Below are 19,974 nucleotides of genomic sequence, written 5' to 3' on the forward strand. Positions count from 1 at the left end.
TGATAGGAGCTCTGGACAGGCTCACTGGGAGCAATCTTGCAAGGTGACTTGTTTCACTGGAAAGTATTAATTTATATTACCTGTGCAAAATAATTGTATCAGCTTAGTTTCCACTCTAGAGATGACTGTGATTTGTTGCTGGATGTTGTGCTTAATGAGTCCTTGGGATGAAATGAGACCTTGTAATATTTTGTTAGGTCCTACTGCAAGTATACCAGACTGTACAGTTACTAGAAGTAACATGGTCCTATTGCTTCTTGGTAGATAGAAAAGCACAAGCACAGCTTGTAATGTTATACTCAATTATAAGCTGGCACTTGCAAACAAGAAGTTTCACGTCTTACTTTCACTAACTTGAGAATATTCTTAGTAATCTGGAATTCATTCTCAGTAACTGATTTGGGATAAAGTTAATTAGTTTGATTTACCAATATGAATTGGCAAAGAATCTGATCACAACCAGGAGATCACGAAGGTATTTCTTCATCTGGTTGCTCAGTTTCGGGGAAGAGAAGAGATTTTGTTGCTTTTCATATGCCTTGCTCACAAAATATTCTGCATTTTTGTTCATTATGAAAGCGGTTATTTTTCTACTGCTTGTTTAGTATTTTTTGCTTAAGTTGTTGGGTAATGCCTGTGTGCAGAGATTATAATAAAAGAACATCAGGTGGGGTTCAATTTTAAGATCTGTTTTTCAACTTGCATGATTTTGCTAGTAGAAACTAATTGATTTTTCTACCTTCCATTATTCCGTCTTTAAAATGGATGTTCGAATGGTTTTAGAAATACTTTTGCTTCTTGAAAATGTTGGTACTTACACTTAGAGAACTGAAGTTGCTTGTTTTCAATTAGTGTGAAACACTATGTGGCATATTTGCTTTGTTTTTATATTTTTGCTGTAGGAGAAAGAGGCCTAACACAGGTATTAAAGGGCTGCAAAAAATCTCAGAAATGCAGATTCTGGTTAGCTTTTGATAGCTACCATACAGGAGAGAACTATACATTAATTACTTGTGAAATACTATAATTAGGCAGAAAGTTTAATTTTTCATTATTTACCAAGTGTTAATACCTTTGGACTTTATTTGGATACTTGGGCCCATTTCTCAGAGGCAGAGCTCGGTAAGGTTCCTGACCAAAAGAACTGATGATCTTGAGGCAACAAATGACTACAGACAAAAGGGTGAAAACAGCAAAGCAACAAAGACCCCGTGCCCTGGGCTCAGCACGCTAATGGACCAAATTTTGTAAGGACTCCAGAGTTTAATGGGGGAGTGTGCATTTCATAGCTATGAAGAGTCTGAAGAACTGCAGATAAGACATTCAAAATGGCAAAAACCACTCCAGAGTCCCAGTGTTGGAGGCACTGTAACATGATTTAGATTTTACTCTGGTTTTAAGTACATGAAGCATCTAATGGGTCAGTGGTAGAGAATGTCAGTATGGGCTGAGGTGAGGCAGGAGCTGGTATTTTGATAGTCAGTGAGTCTATTTTAGAAATGTTTTGCAGAAAGAACCTGTGAAGGTTAGGTTTCATGTAACTGCGAAGAACTCAGGAAATGGTCCAAATAAGAGGTGATTTGGTTATAATTTTTATTGACAGGGCAATTTTCTGATTCACAATGGGTGGGAAGAGTGATGGACAGAAATCAACTGCTGCATCATGCCATTCCTGAGCTGACAGGCGCTCTCTGCAAGGATTTTTTGAGATATTGCTCAAAAAATTTGAAGAAGAGAATGAAAAAAACAGAAGATTTGAGTATTCAGTATGAAGGTGCTACCTGTATGTATGTTTGTGGCTAAGCATGCTGAAAGACAGCTTGTGAGGGGACAAGAGAAGCAAAAGCAGTGAATTGCAAGACCCCTACAGGAGATCAAGATAGAGGAAAGTGGTGGAAGGGATGCCTGCAGCCAAGTTTCAGGAAGGCAAACATGCATAACTATATTGATATCAGCCGACATCATTGGAAGATGGGGGAGAATAGTTTGAATATTGGTGAGGAGCATGATATCAGACAATGTGTGGGAAAGAAAATTTAGTGGAAAAATACCAATTAGAGACTGTCTGGAATGAGGACTGGAAGAATGGGATGCTGCACAGAGATGGGAAGAGGCTTGGGACTGGGGCAGAGGGCATGCCGATTGGGACTTTTAGGGTGGTAAAAACTAGGTGTTTGTTTTGTGGAGTGAGAGAGTCACAGAACTGAAAAGGCTGTGGACAGGACAGATGTGGATTTAAAGGACCCAGGGAGATGATTTGGGAGAGTCCAGAGGTACAAGTAGAGGAATGAAAGGAGAAGGAAGAGCCTGGATGAGAAAAGGGAAACTGCAGCTGGGACCAAAATGCAAGAGGAAAGACTTGTAGATATAAATGACGGTGAAAAATGGAAAGATGGAGGTGTTATGTTTTGATATTTTCTGTGGGTAAAAATTTTCTACATTACATGTGGGAAAGAAGTAGAGGCAAGGAGGAACATTGAATGAAAAGTTGGTAAAAGGGACATAGGATTTTGGAAATTGTTTTCACAGAAGTTGGAGAAACAGAGCTGACTTATCTAGGCATGTGGAAAAACTAAAAGGGAAAATGAACTTGTAGAGGAGGACATTGGCCAGGTCTCAAGATTTGCAGCAAAGACAATCCATAGCACAAGAACAAGAGCAGAGGAAATGGGTGTTGGTCAGGTTGCATGCCAGATGTTTGGCTATCAGTTTGTCAGTGAATATACAGAGAGTTTCTTAATTCACTGTTCAACAAACCTGTTGCTCTGAAAAAGCCTTAGCCATGTTGTCCTTTTACAAAAAGTTATTCCTGTCCTAACATGCTGTAAGTTGGCAGGAGAAAGTGTGACTGTTCCTGCACTGTCTGGAATTTGGACAGTTTTTGGCTGTAGCCTTTCAAATAAAGGTAACAATAACAAAAAGCAATTGCTTTATTATTTTTTTCTAACTATAAATTACAGGATTTGGTTTGTACTGTCAGGAATTTAGAGCTGGAAGCTAGTTTCTGCCACTTTGTTCCATTTATGCTTTGCATCTTATTTTATGAGTAATAGAACAGACACTTGAAGCAAAGCAGAACTGAGTATCAGGAGGGAGATTTTTAAGATTCACAGCAAGACTGTACTGATGCAAAAAGAAACACAGGTGAATGTCCTTCAAGTAGTTGTGCTCAGAAACTTGCCATTAAATAAATCAAGAAATTTATCTCTGGGGATGATATACTGTCTTTAGTTTGCTGAGTTCTGGTTGGTGGGAACAATAATAGTTTTTGCTCCCTCTCACACTTAGATTTTACTAGAATTCTGGAAGTCCATCTACTCGTAGGCAGTGAAAGAAATAAAATGGTACTAGATAGTATATATATATCCATGAAAAATATTTGTGTGAGTTTGCAGATATAATATTTATTGACTCTCAGTAACTATTTTAGATTTACTGAGACCATCAAATACTTGGATATTGGTTTAAGTGTGAGAAAAATGAGGCTTACCAGGGGATAATGTGAAAATCTCTTAAATTTATTAAAATCTTTTGGACCATAATCAAACCTAGACTTCCCACACAAATTGCTTCTGTCTTGTTGGAGAGCTTCCTTTTCTAATGGAAATGGGATTTTTGAGAATGATGCTTTGGGCATACTGGGTGAGATATTCCACTGCTTTTTGAGTTTCAAACAGGTGTGCTTGGGCTTTCAAGTGTTCTTGTGCTTTTTCTGTGCCCAGTTTATCCTTGCAGAAATCACAGTGTGTAAAAGCCTTTTTCATCCTGCTTATTTTCTGCTGGTGTCTTGGCAAAACAGAAGAGATTCTCCATAGCTACTCTAGGAGAGGGACTGGCGCTTACATTTGACGTGGGGTCTGCAGCCACAATTAGAAGTGTGACCTGTGTGCGAGCTGGAGCTCAAGGTTGCAGAGATGTGTTATTTAGGTGGCTTGGGCTTGCAGTGGAGCTTGTGTCCCCGTCTCTGCTGGGGTTTATTTGGTTCCTTCTAGTGCTGAAGCTCAGATCAGCCGTCTCACTCAGACGAGATCTGGGACTGGGGTACATAGAGCTAGCCTGAGATACATTCCAGGGAAAGCTGTTTTTCCTGTGATCCAGGTATGCCTTTTTTCTGCTATCCAGGTCAGAGCTGACCTGCAGTGTTGTGCTGTTACATACGCTGCTCATCAACAGCTTGTTACTGCTAAACCAGCCACTGCAGCTTGCTCCTCCACTTTGGTGCTATATCATGGAGCTAGAGTTGCTTCTGATTGCTCTGTGGCAGTGATATAGAAGTTTATAAGACCTTAAGAATTGCTTGAGGCATAGGAGGATTAAGAAGCTGTACACATAAGACTAGAAGCAAAAAAAAAAAGGATGCTAATTTAATGTGAACCCTGACTTCGTAGGATGCTTCTGACAAAGCACTTTTAAAACTGAGCTGGGCCTTGTTTTGCCCAACACCTCAAACATAAACCGTTGATGTTAATATCACAGTGTTTTGAAGATGTAGAGTTAGAAATTATTAGTTTTACTATCTGATACTGTTTTGCACCATCCTGCCAGCATTCCTATGCATCATGTGTGTGATCGTAGCTAAGTGCTGTAGGGTTAACAGAAATGCCATGGAAAAGCAAACTATTTGTTTGATTCTTCCATAGTCCTGACTGCAACTTTTGCATCTTCTATTTTGATTTCACTTGTGGAGGAGCTTACCTGAGAGAAAATCAGCTGCACAATGGCAGCTTAAGACTAGGCTTCAACCTCAAGTCCTTGTGCCTGCTTGGACTTTAAGGCAGTGACCTGTCTAGGGGCTGGGTTTTCAGGGTAGCATGAGAAAGGAGAGTAGGAACTCAGTTTTTACAGATGCAAATATTGGGGGTTTTACCTTATTGTCTTCCTGCCTCTCCCCCAAAGGAAACATTTTCTGATGATTTTTCTTACCCAGTAACACATTTCTGTGTGTTTTGTGTGAAGTTACAAATAGAAGTGAAATACTGTTTTATAATGTCAGGAGTCTGGCTTTCACACCCCCTCCCTTTCTAAGTTCAGGCCTGCACTCTGTCCGCTGTGTATCTGATTCATTTTAGTTACTCCAGGTATGTGTTTATATAACCTTTTAATACTCAGGACCTGGGTGACCTTGGCATAACACCATGAATCATATATGGGAAATGTAAAATTAGCAAGAAGAAATGAAGTAAGTGTATTTATGGTCAGAAAAGTAATTGCACAAATCTCTTCTTAAGCAGCAGATACACTTCCTGTGTATGTTTTGAGTTGTCTCTGCTGACTTCCCTAACAAAAATGAACCCACAGGGAACTTAAATCAGCTTGGGCTTTGAGAGACAATTTGCAGGCTGATAATTAGTTGTGTTTCTGTGAACATACTTATATTAATGTTGAATGTAGACCATATCCGATTTAGATGCTAGTGAGAGATATAAGACAGGGATATCCCATGTATGATTTCATTTATATTTATTTATACAGATTCATAGAACTCATTAAGCATTCATTCTGTACTCTGGACTCCTGACACATAAATCTATGTGTGCGTCACTACTTATTATTATTTTCTGTAAAGACTGCTCAGCACATCTGAAATCAAAGCTGAGCATCACCTAACAGTAAAACAAGTCCATAACTGCATAAATCTCTCCAGCCTCTGTCCATCTCCTCTTGTGAGTTCAGCTGCACTTCAAATACAGGATGATGTGTGGCATATACCTGAATTGCAAGCACTCAGGAATGAGAGATATTTCCCAAACAATTTTTGAACATTGCTTTTCCTGAAAGGACTCTTCTTTTAGTCTGTTCCCCTCTGCCTTCCAACTGATGAAACTTTGTTAGCAACTGTTAGCTGAAGGTGTCCCAGAAAATTGGCTGGGATGCAGTGGTTTCTTTAGGTAATAAAGATATTTCATGTTATTAATTCATGTATGGTACGACCTTACTGAAGGTGAAACTTTCAAAAATACTTTGCTCAAACTTTTTCAGACTGGAGGGTCTGTCTAGAACTAAGAAACAATCAGATGTTTGAGACTCTAAAGTGCCTTCAAAAATTTTGAAATGTGATATGAAATTTAGATGTACCTTCACTAGCTGATTTATTCCAGTTAGGCAAACTATGGTTATGATTTAGAGGATCCCTGCTGGTTTTTTGGTGGAATGATTTGGAGAAAACAGTATTTCCTGCTATTTTGTATACATTGGTTGTCATATTTTTCCCTGCCTTTGCCTCCCTCCAGGTGAGAAGTTAATTTTCTTCTAACAATGTGTCCTGGGTTCAGCAGTAGCAGTCATGTTTCTCCTCCTTGGTAGCTGGTGCAGTGCAGTGTTTTGACTTTCGGCTCGGGAACAGAGCTGATAGAGATGTTTTGGTTTGGCCAAGGACTTCGTGAGCCTCATGCTCTGCCAGGGAGGAGGGGAAGCTGGGAGGAAGCAGAGACAGGACACCTGACCCAAGCTAGCCAAAGAGGTATTCCATACCACAGCACGTCATGCCCAGGATGTAACTGGGAGTTAGCCGGAAGGGCTGGGAGACTGCAGGGTTGGAGGAGGTATCGGTCGGTGCTTGGTCGGGGCTGGGGGGGGCAAGTTATCGGTTGGCTGGTGCTGAGGTGTTGTATTCTCTTCCCTTGTTATTTCCTTTATCATTATTATCATTGGTGGTAGCAGTAGTGATTTGTGTTACACCTTAGTTACTAAACTGTTCTTATCTCAACCCGTGGGAGTTGCATTCTTTTGATTCTCCTCTCCATCCCTCCGGGAGTAGGGGGGAGGGCAAGAAAGGGGGGGAAGTGAGTGAACGAGTTACCTGACTGGGTTTAAACCACAACACAATGCTATGTAGAACATTTCCTGCATGTGACAGTTAAATTAAAATGACTAACAAGTGGTTATTTTAATACGTACAAAGTTTTTAAAAAGCAAAAACTCAGAAAAGGCAGTAACACCTATGGGGTCCTTAAAAAGCTGTTGGTGGGCTAGTTGATTTAGTAAACAAAAGAGTCACAAAGCCAAATTCATGCATTTGTGAGAAAAGAAGATGCAACACCTGTGCATACACAGTTACTGATAGGCAGCTCTAAATTTCACCATTGGAATGCAGAGACAAAAATAACCTCTTGAGTCTTGCAGACCACCTGATACATGACTGTTCTCCTGTGGTCAAAGCAAACCGGAGGATAGCACTGTCTGTGCTTAGTGCAGAACCTTCCCTAGTGTCCACCAGCATGTTAGAGCTTTAGTCTGGCTGGAGCTGGCACCTCTTCAGAGAGATGACATGGACAGGAACACATAATTGTTCTAAGTCACAGCTTGCTTGAAGCAAATTTTAGTTACCCTGTATGTTGCAGCTTAATTCTACTGTCCTCTTTTGGAATGAAAATCATTTCAGACTTGACCTTTCCTACAGAAATACAAATTCCTGTATAAAAGCTGTGAATTGTGAATTCAAGAAAACACTGAATTAGTGGGCTATGAATAACTCACCCTTTATACAAGAACAAAGTTATCAATATCATGTGCCCAGCTTTCCATCCTCTAGACCCTCCCTACACTTTTTAAGCTTTGCCAAAACTCAATTAGTTTTTAAATTTTTCATATGTTTTGCCAAAATGTGATTTAAAAACTGGGCAGGGTGTGTACAAAAACATGTGCATGTGGAAGGAAGGCTTTCATGTAAAATTTTTGGTTTGGGGGTTTATGTCATGTTGAAGAAATACTTGGAGACTCCAAACGTGTTTTTTCCTAATGACTTCTTTCTTCCACTTAGACAGCTTGGAATGAAAAACCTACTTACATCTCTTGTCTGTCCTCGCCATAGTGTGGATTAACTTTACCTGTGCTGGATACAATGCACATAGGCAAGATTAGCAGTGTTTTGTACGAACATCAATTAAGGACTGTCTTGTCTTCACAAAAGAAGCTGCAGAGCAAAGCAAAATGAGAGTGCTTGTGTATTGCAGAATATTCTTTCTTCTGTGATATTTTCAGCTTTCAGGATTGTGGAGTTTCCCTGAGCAAACTGGTTTTGCTTCTTTTTCCAAGATTGTATGTGAGGGCATAGAAGGATTTAAAAGCAGTGGCACTCGATTTTGATTTGAGAACATTTTTTTTCCCAGCAGCTGATTCATGTGCTGAAGTTATCAATAATTAACTGTTATTTTGATTAGGAGGGAAACAGACCCATTACTTAATTTGAAACAAGCGGTTCCGTCTCTGGTTCAGATGCATTTGAAAGCCTTTTGCTTTTTGCATAGCCTGTGAAGTCTCACCTTCTCTGAATTTTTTTCATATGTTTTGTTTTGTCAGACAGATATTTAAACAGGCAGGTGGAGAGAAAGGGTTTACAACTACCAAAGCCTGCATGTTGAATTGCACACCCAGATCCTTAGTTTCTATTACCCAATATGAAGTTAGACAGCAGTATTCTAGGCACTGAGAAATCAATCTGAAACATTTTAACGGGCTTAAGAAATAGTTTGATTAGTGTTCTAGTCTTCTAGGTACACCAGAAGCCATTGTGCTCCTTGGAAGGCCACATTATGACCACAGAGGTAAAGACTGTGCAAGAGCATACCTTGCTTACTACATCTGCTAATCATTTATCAGTTGAGGATTCCTGTTTTTTCACACAACTATGAGTAGTTCTACATTGAGAAGGTAGTTGGTATGTTTCACTGTTTGTCCAGCTCAGCCATTTTTCCCCATCTACTCCTTTCAGACAGCTCAAGTTATCTTTCCTTTATGGCAGTGTTCATATGTAGTGCCTTCTACACCTTGTCAAGATTTGAGTGTTTTAGTTAGAATTTCCCCATGTCTTCCTCAGTCCTTTATTCTCAAATACAGGTGAGATCTTAGAGCACTATTAGATATGTTGTTGTGGCTTGAAAAAGAGAGGAGAAAATTCTCAAAATGGGAACCTAAGTCTTTCCTTGGGCCTTGGTTGACCAAAGTGCTTAAGCAAAGTGTTTAAGTCCTTTATTTTAAAGACTTATTCACTGGCTTTTAAACATGGAAAGACTTTCTTGGATGACAGTTCAATCTCCTTAGTTATGAGCAGGAAGTAGCTTCCTTGAGCTCTGTCTGGTTTTCTAGGCTGCTGATTTATTCTGGAAACCAGAGTGGCAAGTCTACATCTTGTCTGCTGCTGGGAATCCAAACACTTTGGGGAAAAGAGTGTGAATTTTTATGTCTGATGGATAAAATGAGGACATGCTTGTATGACTCAGAGATTAAACTCTTAAAATGAAAAATCTGAGTGCAAAGGTAAAGATGTAACAGTCGTTAATTGTATTTACAAAGTAGAACTTGTTCTCTGTCCTCTATAATCTGCATAATATTTAAAACAGAGCCAAATAGTTTGCCAAACTTCTGTGGCTTCCAGGCGCCTTAAGATGTTCCCTCATACTCAGAGAGAGGTGATTACTGAAGTTCATCATAAGTACAAAAACAAGAGAAGTAACTGCCCTGTTTTGTCAGGTGATGTGAGGGGACATCATTGGTAATTGGCCAAAAATACTTTATCTCACTCAGGCCTGTAGGGATGCTGGGGAGGGACTCTTCATTAAGGACTGTAGTGATAGGACAAGGGGTAATGGGTTAAAACTTCAACAGGGGAAGTTTAGATTGGATCTAAGGAGGAAATTCTTTCCTGTTAGGGTGGTGAGGCACTGGAATAGGTTGCCCAGGGAGGTTGTGAATGCTCCATCCCTGGCGGTGTTCAAGACCAGGTTGGACGAGGCCTTGGGTGATATGGTTTAGTGTGAGGTGTCCCTGCCCATGGCAGGGGGATTGGAACTAGATGATCTTAAGGTCCTTTCCAACCCAAACCATTCTGTGATTCTATGATTCCTTATGTCTCTGCTACTACTTCCAGAGTGGCTAAAAACATCCCAGTGGGGTGGCAGGTCTGGGAGTGAATACATTTATTTGGGCATACACCCTTTTGTTAAAGGCTGCCTGTCACTGTGTTCTGGTACAGACTAGGGATACCCATAACCAAGCAAATGATGGAAACCTTCTTCAGAAATCTGGCAGTTCCAGTAAATATTTCAGGAAATATCCAACAACAGTATAAACACTGTTGTCGGTTATTCTGTAGGAAATATATTTTCTCTCATTTTTTTAAATGTTCTTGATAATTCTTGATACCTGAGGATATTCAGAAAATAGCCATATCTCATTAGATTGCCCCAGTTGTTTTCCTAAATGTTTCCCTCTGACATCCTTGTTTTAGTTTTTCTTTTTTTTTTCTAGTTTCAGAGGAGAAGAAAATCTTGCAGAAATTTCCTCTGCATTTCTTCTGCCATGGAGATGTATTTACATCTGTTTCTTTGCAAATATCTGTACTTCTTTAATTGTTTATTTTTCTACTTCATTTATGCACAAGTTTATAGCCAGAAACCGTTTTAAAAGATGTCTCTTTAAGAAATAATCTTAAAATGTTTGATGTGTGAGAGACTTTGATGTTATGCTACAAAGCATAAAAAGCTTTGTTGGCATTGCTACCTGAATGTTGGAACAATTTTGACAGCACGGTCATGCCGCTTCTCATTCACGTGATAGCCAGTCGTTCTCATTATCTCAGAGCTGATGGCACAGAAAGAGTCCTGCTCCTGCACCCCTCCAAATCCCTGCCTCCCTTCTGGAGGTGACAGGGCTGGGAAGAGTGGTAGGAGAGGATAGGATGCGCTAAGGACCTGGCCCTCATAGCATTTGCTTGTATGTGTGAATGAATGAAGGCCAGACTTTCAACTCCTCCTACAAGTCTGTAGGTTTTCTGTGATTACCTGAATTCCTTGAGGAGAATTTTATGTTCTGTGGTTGCATATATGCGAATACAGTTCTTCATGCTGTATTGCACTGTCTTCAGCACCACTGATTCACCTTTGGAAGTCACTGTGTTTTCATCTCATTCATCCCACAATGTTATCTAGGCATTGCTGCAGGAGGAACCCTGTTATTTCTGAGAAACAGTCAAAGCTAATAGGCAACCAAGGCATACCAATTTAGTTAACAGAGGAAGGTCTGGCCTCACTTAGCAGAGAGTGTGTGAGCATACGTGTAACTGGAAACATTTGTTTTCCCTCTGTTTGTGAAACTGGGGAAGGCTCATTGCCAAGAGAGGAGCATCAAACAATGTTGTAATGTCTTTTGATGTTTCTTTCTTGGTCTTAAATCATGCTCTGATGTTAATTAGTTTGGTGGGCTGCTTTTTTTTTCTTTTAATCATTTAATGATTCAAGTATATAAAACTATTTTCTTTGCCTACACCAAAATATTGCAGACTGGTGAGACGCTACTTGAGGTTAGAGTGGCTCTGTGAAAGCCAGGGACTTGCTCAAAAAGCCAGCTGGTAACAAACAGAACAAGTATTGCTACAAATTCTTTAGCAGCTTTAGGGTCTGTAGTACCAAATGTTGATAGGAGCTGAAAAGTGCTTGATGTAGCGCTGAGAGAACCAGAAGCAGCCCAAGGCAAAAGGTTAAGAGGTAACACAGGGTTTGTAAAGACCTAGGAACTAATATCTGTGCTCCATAATATGGTTTTCTTCTGAACCTTTCCAGTATTTCTTTCTTGACTCAAATTTTCTTCCATCCTCAGAGGACCCTTTGTTTTCATGGAGTTTTAGACTTTCTATAACCTGTTACAGAGTATTTGCATTCAGTAAAATTTCCTTAAATAAGCCACTATAGAGAATGGCCTTTAAATGAAGAACAGTCTTTGCAGAAAATTGTCCAGTAAAAACTTAAATAAAATGAGAAAAAACACGAGACCTGAATTGTATTAATTTATCTTGTGACTGCACAAACCAGAATTATGTTCATTGCACTTCAGGACTTTCATCATCTATATTTTAATTAAATATTACACCTATTTAGTATCTGTGGATAAATTAGCATCTTGCCACTAGTCAGATGTTTTAAATGGGGTTTGTTCTTAGTTATTATTCATTATGTATTTTATATGCATTTATTATATATTTTAATTAATTAACCAGGGGGTAAAACTATTTTGTAGGAGAAGTCTTAATGGGTACACAAATAAGATGATAATTTTATTATTGTAAAAGCGTGAAATGCTAAATGGTTCTGTTTTTCTTACATATTTACCTTATTTATTGCAGTGATGAAGGTAAAAATGTTCCGATAGTGAAGAGCCAAAAAGTACTAATCTAAGCTAATCAAACTGATTCCCTTTATAGTCTATTGCACTTGTGTAGTTATAAATTTAAGGGCATAAATAACTTGATTTAGGTATCTTTTCTGATATCTTTTATGCCTCAAGGGCCCCTATCAGTGGTGTGCAGGGTGATTAGCTCGCTGACAGGCAGATGATACCCATTTTGCTGTGGTTTGTTATCTGACACTTAAAATATTCATGGTCATGACGCAAAAGTCTGACTTACCCTCCTCTTAAATAAGAAAAAAATAAAAAACAAAAGAACTGGAGTATTTGGAATATTTTAAAGAGAAGTTTTCTTTATGCCCTGGTCTCAGATGCTTATGCTATTGCTTCTCTCTCAGTAGAGAGACAAAGCCCCTGAACATTCTGTAGAAACTTTCATTACAGTGACCACATTCCTGAGAAGTACTTGGGTTAGCAAAATTATCCATTTTATTTGTGAGGCAGTCTATCAAGGAAAACCGTTACCATCATTAATCAGTTTAATATTTCTAGATCTTGTATCTAGATGCTTAGATCAGCAGGCATAATATTGCCTGCACAGGGAGATGATGAATTTTGAGTGTTTCCCTTCTTAAAGTTTTCAAAAGCTTTTGCCTGTGTAACACTTTTCTGAGAGACTGGAAGAGAAGTGCCTTAAGTATAGCTAATTATTTACTTACCTCATTAAAGGTAAGTAATACATTTCTTGGAGGTATGTGACTCATTACACTTATCTCTGCTACCTTTTCCTCTGCTTACTATAACCTTTTAAACATTTTAAGTAGAGATAGTGGAATGTGAACATGCTTCTGGAGCTGTCAGTTTGCTGGAAAAATACATAAATTAAACCCTAAAAGAAGCCCAACATCCCCAAAATACATTGGACACAAACTTTCAAGGGACTTACATGCCATTTGTTTCAGTGTGCAGAAGTGGGTATCTACCCATGATGCTGTTAATGTGCATAAACTATGGTTATAAACTATATAAACTATGGCATCTTAAGACCCAGTGGCATCTGTGCAGGCTGTGTTTGTTATGAGTGACTGGTAATAAAGAAGATTCGTATTGGGGAATACTGAGTACCTCTTTGCATTCTTTAGGTTTTTGACTGCTGTTGAGGCAGCAAGCATTTGCCTGGCAGTGGGGCAAGGCTCTTGAGAATAACCTACACGAGGTGCTTTGGTTCAGTGGACACATATAGTGCCAATTTCCCTGACATTTTGGTTTTCTCATCCATATCGATTAAAAGTTGAGAGTGAAGCACCCAAAGATGTAAAGAGTGGAGAGCAAAGGCATCCATGTGGCTAGGTATCAAGTGGCTAAACAAATTGAGAGAACTGATGTAGAAGTCAATACCGGTACATTAAATGTCACATGGAATCTAGATTTCTCAGCATACTTATGAAGTCAAAATAGAGCTGTGAAACTCAAAGACACATTAGATTCTTAATTTTCTTCTGGTGATTGGCTCACCTAATAGACTGCTACTGCTTTATTAGCTTTGGTGTTTGATGTCTGTACTGATATTTTGCATATAAATCTGTATTATTCCACATGATGGAGGGCTTTTCTACTATGTGAAAATTCACATAAATGTTGGAAACGTTCCCCCAAACAATGTTCGTAATAGGAACACTTTTCCTTTCTCATCATATGAAGCAAATTGGATAATTCTGGAAAATGTTGACCTACTTCTTTCATGTCTGAAAAAGCACAAAAATGAACAATACAGTTGATTCCATATGGGTCATCTTTTGCATTTTTATATATAAAATAGCATTATGGACAATAGTAAATAGGCTTTTAATGTGCTACGGATTTAGCCTCCGGTATTTGGCCAGCGTCCCAAGACCTGCTCCTCATGCTGTGTCAAGTATACAAGTATACATACTATACAAGTATAACCCATTACTGTATGTTACATGTGTAGATGATAGTGGGGACTCCAGGGTAACAAGTTTAGACAGTAGGAAGGCTGGGCATATTCCCTGAAGGAGTTCTAGTATGTGCTTATCAGAGGGATTTAAAGAATAGGCATTGCCACACTGTTCATCTTTCAGGTTAATTTTTGTTTATGGTTATATAGATCAGGTCTTATGTACCAGACTGCTGTGCTTTCTTTTATCAGCTTCTGTACATGTGGAATAGTTTGAAACAATTTTATCTTCAAGTGAAATGTTAGCAAATAGCTTCCATGCTCTAAAAATTATCAAAAATAATTTCTAAAATTGTCTGACCTTGGCCAGCCTGAATATAAAAGGCTAGAAATTTCAAGCCATTCTTATTTCTATAAAGCTAACAGCTTTACTTTGTGTTAATAGTTCCCTTTAGCATACAAAAGACCTGATATAATTTCTTTATCTCAGCTGAAGTTGTCAAAGTGTAGTTGAGATATCCAGAGCCATCTGACTGAAAAAAGCAGGTTACATTTTCCTTTCATGTCGGATAACTTTTTGAAGGTGTTCCTGTGGTTAAAAAAAAAAAAAGAAATCAATGTTTCTGATTGGTTTTGTTTAACAGAAATGTGAGTTTCTTTGCTAACCAACTGGATTTTTTTACACAAAATAACTATTTCACTGGAGGAAGTACTTTGGTTTGAAAATGCTGCTGTGTGCTTGCTTGGTACTGCAGCTCAGGTGCTTCACCCCTCTGCTTTTGGAGAGTGCTGGGGGTCCCCAGAGCCTACATGCAACTGGCGAATGTTGCCACAGCACAACAGCATGAACAGCCAGCCACCTGCATCCCAAGGGACATAGCTCAGCCAGGATGTTCGCAGTACATGTTTTTACCAAAGTTTATGGTTTCAAAGCAGAAATTCTAGAGAAGCACTATGTAACTATATGTGAGTCTTTTACTTGCTTTTCTGACCCAAAAGTTCTTAGCCTGAGGTCTTCCCTGGAAGATGAAGGGAAACAAAGGTGTGGCCAGCTCTAGCTGCTGGCATTTGTTTCCGGTCACTGTCAAACTGCAGTGCTAATTATGGCAGGTGCTTTCAAGAACAGCTCATGTGCATGAATGCCATTGACATCTATGGCTCTTTTGACATATCTTAATGGAAAATATTCTCTTTCTACTTTTTGGCTTTTTCTGTTCTCTCCTTGTGCTTCTATTTTTACACTTTTTTGTTCCCTTCTCCATGGTCTGGCTCCAAATCCAGGTGCTTTCATTCTGTGGTAGAAACAGTTAGTGCTGGTTTGCATTTTAGCTGCAATTCCTGGATAAGGAAGCTCTTTAACCTGGGCTTTAATTCCCTAGGCAGAATAGAGCTGTCTGTGATCCTTGTGTTGATCACAGTAAGTTAGAGATAATTTCCACATTCTGGAATTCCCTGCTGGCCAAAAGGGCTCAGTGACAGGATAATGAGTAAGATTCAACCACCGAAGTTTTAGGATTTTAAGGTTATATAAACTTGCTGATTCATATAATGGAAAAGCCACTGGCCACTGTTTAATTTCTGGGACCAGCCTCTGCTGCTGTAAATATTAGTAAAGTGCTGAAAGATGACAGTGGAGCTGCACTGGTTTACAACAGCAGGCTGGGGCTTTTATGTCTTTTATGTCTTTCACTTAAGAAGTGGAAGTGTACACATGATTCTCCCTTCAGTAGAATTGTCAGTGAAGAATTTGGGAATGTAGTGGAAGGGTATGATGAATAATCTGAAACTAGTTCTGAAAAAAAGATCCCTGTAGTCTTAATTCACAGAACTGAGCAAACAGCACACCAGTCACTCTCAATGCATGCAAACATGGTATTGCTAACACGTATAAAATACAAGCTATATGTATTATGAAATGCCATATTAAACAACAGCATTTCTGCTGAAGAGGGTTTTGTCGGCAAAAAAAATATGTACATGATCCAGTTTCCCACTGAGAGAGCTAAAATCATAAAGATTAACAGCTACTTTTCTACTTTATGCATTTATAAATATAAATTTATAAGTGATATTCTCCCATCAGTTATAAATGGTATTTGAATAGCTTTTTTTCTAAGTTAATTCTCATATTTTTAGAATGTACTGTTAAACCATTGTTTGTAGAGATTTTAAAAAGTGGAGTGGGTATTTTAAGAGCATTGGAAAATGGGATTTGGAAATCTGGTCAGGTCTTCAATTCCATGGTTTTCTCTAAATATTTTGCAGCTGTTTGTAGCCTCTTGGAACTGATTTTCATTAGTTTTATTGCTTCAGTCCATTCCTGCCAAGTTCGATGGAGGCTTTGGCGTATGTGGGGTGGGTTTTGTGCAGGCAGCGAGTCTGTGCGAGAGCTGTGTCAGTCTGGTTCCTGCCTGTGGTTCCTAATGGGATGCTCATTAAACTCTCCTAGGAGTACTGCAGAGTAAACTGGATCTATGGTACCCTTCAAATAATATATTGTAATTAATGTAAAATGACTCACAGAGAATAATTTTCTTTGATAATCGTACCATTATTTAACAATAATTCCTGTGGGTTTACTTTAAGTAACTTCATATGAAGATTGTATGTGCCCACAGGTACTGTTTAAAAGCTAGTTGGGTAATTAAACATTTTTGCTGTAATTGTTACCTCTTACAGCTGCTGTGCTGAAATTCGCAAGAATTAAAACCAGAAGGAAAAACAGCAGGAAATATGTAATTGCGGGGAGGAGGAGGGAAGAGAGGAAGTAAGCTGCTGGGAAATTCCAATTGTCTGTCTTAAAAGAAAATACAAGTAGGAAGTTGGAGGATTTGTTTCTGAATAACTTGCAATATGTTAAGTTTCATTTCATCATTATGAATAGTAACATCAGCTGTATTATGATAATTTAGCATCCATTTAGTATATACTAGTTAATAGAAAATTAAAATACTTTTTATTCCAGGTTCATTAAGGCGTAATTAAAAAAATATTACTTGATAAGTAGTCCTTCCTTTTTGATAGTCAGTATAGTTTTGAGGAGATTATTGTAAAGATGGTGGGAAAAGTGTTTCTTACTGTTTTAGTAAGGTAGATTTTGCTAATGGATCACAACCATTTTCTGCTTACAGTATATTACTGTCTGCATGAGTCTCTAGGAGGTAGTGTTTATATTACCTTGTAACAATAATTCTAACAATCTCAAATCTAGTCCTTAGGAAATTGATTATTTAGGGCATTTCTAGTTTGAGTTGGAGAAAGAAAGGTGAGTAATTGAGACAAGGACCAGTCTCTTCCATAGCTCTCCATAGACAGAAATGCATTGATGTGGTCATCTGTCAAACTAAAGAATTTTGAATTCACTGTCAAAAGCTATTTTTCTGTGTACATGTTATCTAATTCCAATATTTATTTTACCTAAAACTGGTCCTTTCTTTGTGAAGGAAATGTCAGATGTGATGCTGAAGTCTCAACTAAACAAACAATTGGAAAAACTTCTGAGACTCAGCCATTATCCATTTTATTCCTGTGCTCAGCACTTCCATACTTGATTTAAAAGGACACACAAGGGCGCAGCTGCAATTAAGAGTACCCCTCCAATTCCTTTGCCTAGTCCCCCTCCATCTCCTTTTTTCAAAGTAATCTAATGTAGATCCACACAAACAACATGTGACGGGTTAAATGTCCTGTTCCACAGGTGGGCTTTGACTAGGCTGTGCATTGTGTGAAGGTGGCATGTGTCCGCATACGGCCATGAAAGCCTGCTTGGACTCTGGGTGGGGTCGGTGCCTTACATCATGATGGTTGAACTGGACACTGAAGTAAGAGACCATACTATTAATATTACCTACTCTGAAAGAGCAAAATTGCTTTTAGGGGAGTTCTATGCACCTCCTGTGGTACAGAGTATCATAACTATTTTACTACCCTTCCCACTGCTTGGAATTTACTGTTAAGAAATAGAATTAAAAGGCCCAAGTGGCTGCATTCACGTTTAGAGCACAGTAACTCTTGCTGCTTTCCCAGGTGCAGGCTTTTGTATCAGATACCGCATCGCTCCCAGAGGTTTGGGAGGGATGTACCATTCATCTTTTCTCTCCGCCTCCTGTCACTTTCTTGTCCCATTGGCACAGGCAGGGACATTGCTTGTTTCCATTGAGCCTAGCTGAGCAGGTTTATGGAAACAGAACTGAGGAGAGCACATCTTGGGCAGGAGGAGGGAAATGGATGCCTCATGATGAAATCTGAGCAATTTATAAACAGGGAAGCCTGGTCCTCAGGAGGACACTTCAGCGCTCCCTGAATTTCTGCAGATAAATGTTTTCTTCTCTCTGGTTAGCATGATTTGCAGGCAGAGGGCCAGGACTGGGATTGCTCACCCAGTGAAGCCCTGCAATTGCACGCAGCTGTAGCTGAATAGGCTTTTGTCCATTTTAGGACTACAGTGATGTAAGGAAATAAAACGTAAAGTACTGTGCAACAGGAGCAGGCTCTGCATTGTGTGCAAACATTTTGAGGATTTTTCTGGAAGCATTTGCTATGTGCTAAGTGGGATAAAAAAAGCAATGTTACTTCTGAGATTCATTTCTACCCCTGCACCCCCCCACCCCCGATTTTTAGTTTGTGGACGTTTGTGCTTTTAGAAGGGCTGAAGGCTGTCACATTGGCTAATAAATCTTCCAGGAATCCTGAAGCTCAATGAGTTATGAAACACTTGTGTTGGTCTAGATGCAGGTGTACCAGAAATAAATATAAAGTGTGCAGAGATTTTGAGTACTGCTGTTGCTGGAGACAGTTCTTGCTGCTGAGAGAGCTCTCCAGTGCAGATCTCAACACCCATCTGTGCAGATTATTCTAGTGTGGCAGTTTTTTGATTCACTTTCTTTTGAATACTGTCAGGTTGCATTTTAAGAACTGAAGGTTTCTGAGTTTTTAAACAGTGTTCTCTGTTATACAAGACTTTTCTTTAAAACATCAGCCTCAAAAACAAGATGCTAAACCAAGAGTGTTTGCAAAGGGAGACGAATTATGCATCAGCGATTGAATTTTAACTTACCTTGGGCAGATGAGGAGTCATAGTTGCATTTTACAGTCATAATCCCCAACTCTGTCCAGGGAGCAATTTATTTCAGCTTATATTTTCATTATCTTCAATTTTGCATTTAAAAATGAATTCTGATTCATTGTCAGCACCGTTTGTGACAGAAATTACAGCACCAAGAAATCTTGTTAGTAATTCCTGTTGAAAAGCAAACTGTTGCCTGTTTTCTGCACAGTAAAAATAGAAGAAGTGCAGATAATGAATAAAAGAGTAACTGCTGGGAAATGTCACTATGCGCTGTGCATATGTATATATACTTACATATATATATGTATAGGAACCTTCTCTCCAGAAATCTTGTTAGTATGTTCTTTAGTTGTAAAGTTTCAAGAAGCAGAGCTTCTGCCATTCAGTGTAGAAAGATGCTCCATAGCCAAATATGTTTTGCTGCCTGGGAGTCTACAGTAAAATGGTGTTATAACTAGCCCAAGTTCAGCAGTGCCAGGCTTTTGAAATTTTAGAAGGAAGGTTCAGTGCTTTGAAAGTGAAGACAAAGAAAAGAAACCCTTTTCTTCATTTGAGAGAAATAACTTTCAGCAGTTTCACATCAGCCCAGTCTATCTTCACGTATCAAGTCTATTTCAAGAGTAGGGAGGCCTCACAGAATGGTATTTCACTATTTTTCTGTTGTGACCCTGTTTTATTTTGGGAATCCTACTTCTGTCAGGCTCACAACTTCAGGTGTCATGACCATGGCCTTAGATTTTGGAAACACTGATAAAGTTTCTTTTTCTCCTGACTTTATTCTTCCTTTCTTTGGGTCCCCATCACCATGCGCCCTCAGGATGCTAAATCTTTTGTGCATGTCCTGAGTACAGTACAGCAGGACCCTGTCCCC

At 39.0% G+C, this 19,974-nt stretch overlaps 1 protein-coding gene across 12 annotated transcripts in view; it reads left to right on the forward strand.

Moving 5' to 3' along the window:
* Positions 1–19,974, forward strand: part of AFG2A (AFG2 AAA ATPase homolog A) — a 226,077-nt gene that overhangs the window by 125,281 nt on the left and 80,822 nt on the right. The window contains exon 13 of one of the 12 annotated variants that reach the window (XM_061444203.1): positions 1,604–2,679. The exons of 9 other annotated variants lie outside the window; for them this stretch is intronic. In XM_061444203.1, the coding sequence (XP_061300187.1) occupies positions 1,604–1,803 (200 nt within the window). In that variant the 3' untranslated portion in view covers positions 1,804–2,679. Of the gene's footprint in view, positions 1–1,603; positions 2,680–19,974 lie in introns of those variants that run through there. 2 more of the 12 variants (XM_061444192.1, XM_061444234.1) reach the window with 2 other exon arrangements.

The sequence above is a fragment of the Pezoporus flaviventris genome, unplaced genomic scaffold (assembly GCF_033815535.1).
Source record: "Pezoporus flaviventris isolate CSIRO_AGI_PZ_B2104156 unplaced genomic scaffold, CSIRO_AGI_Pfla_v1 ptg000002l, whole genome shotgun sequence".
NCBI classification, from domain to species: domain Eukaryota; kingdom Metazoa; phylum Chordata; class Aves; order Psittaciformes; family Psittacidae; genus Pezoporus; species Pezoporus flaviventris.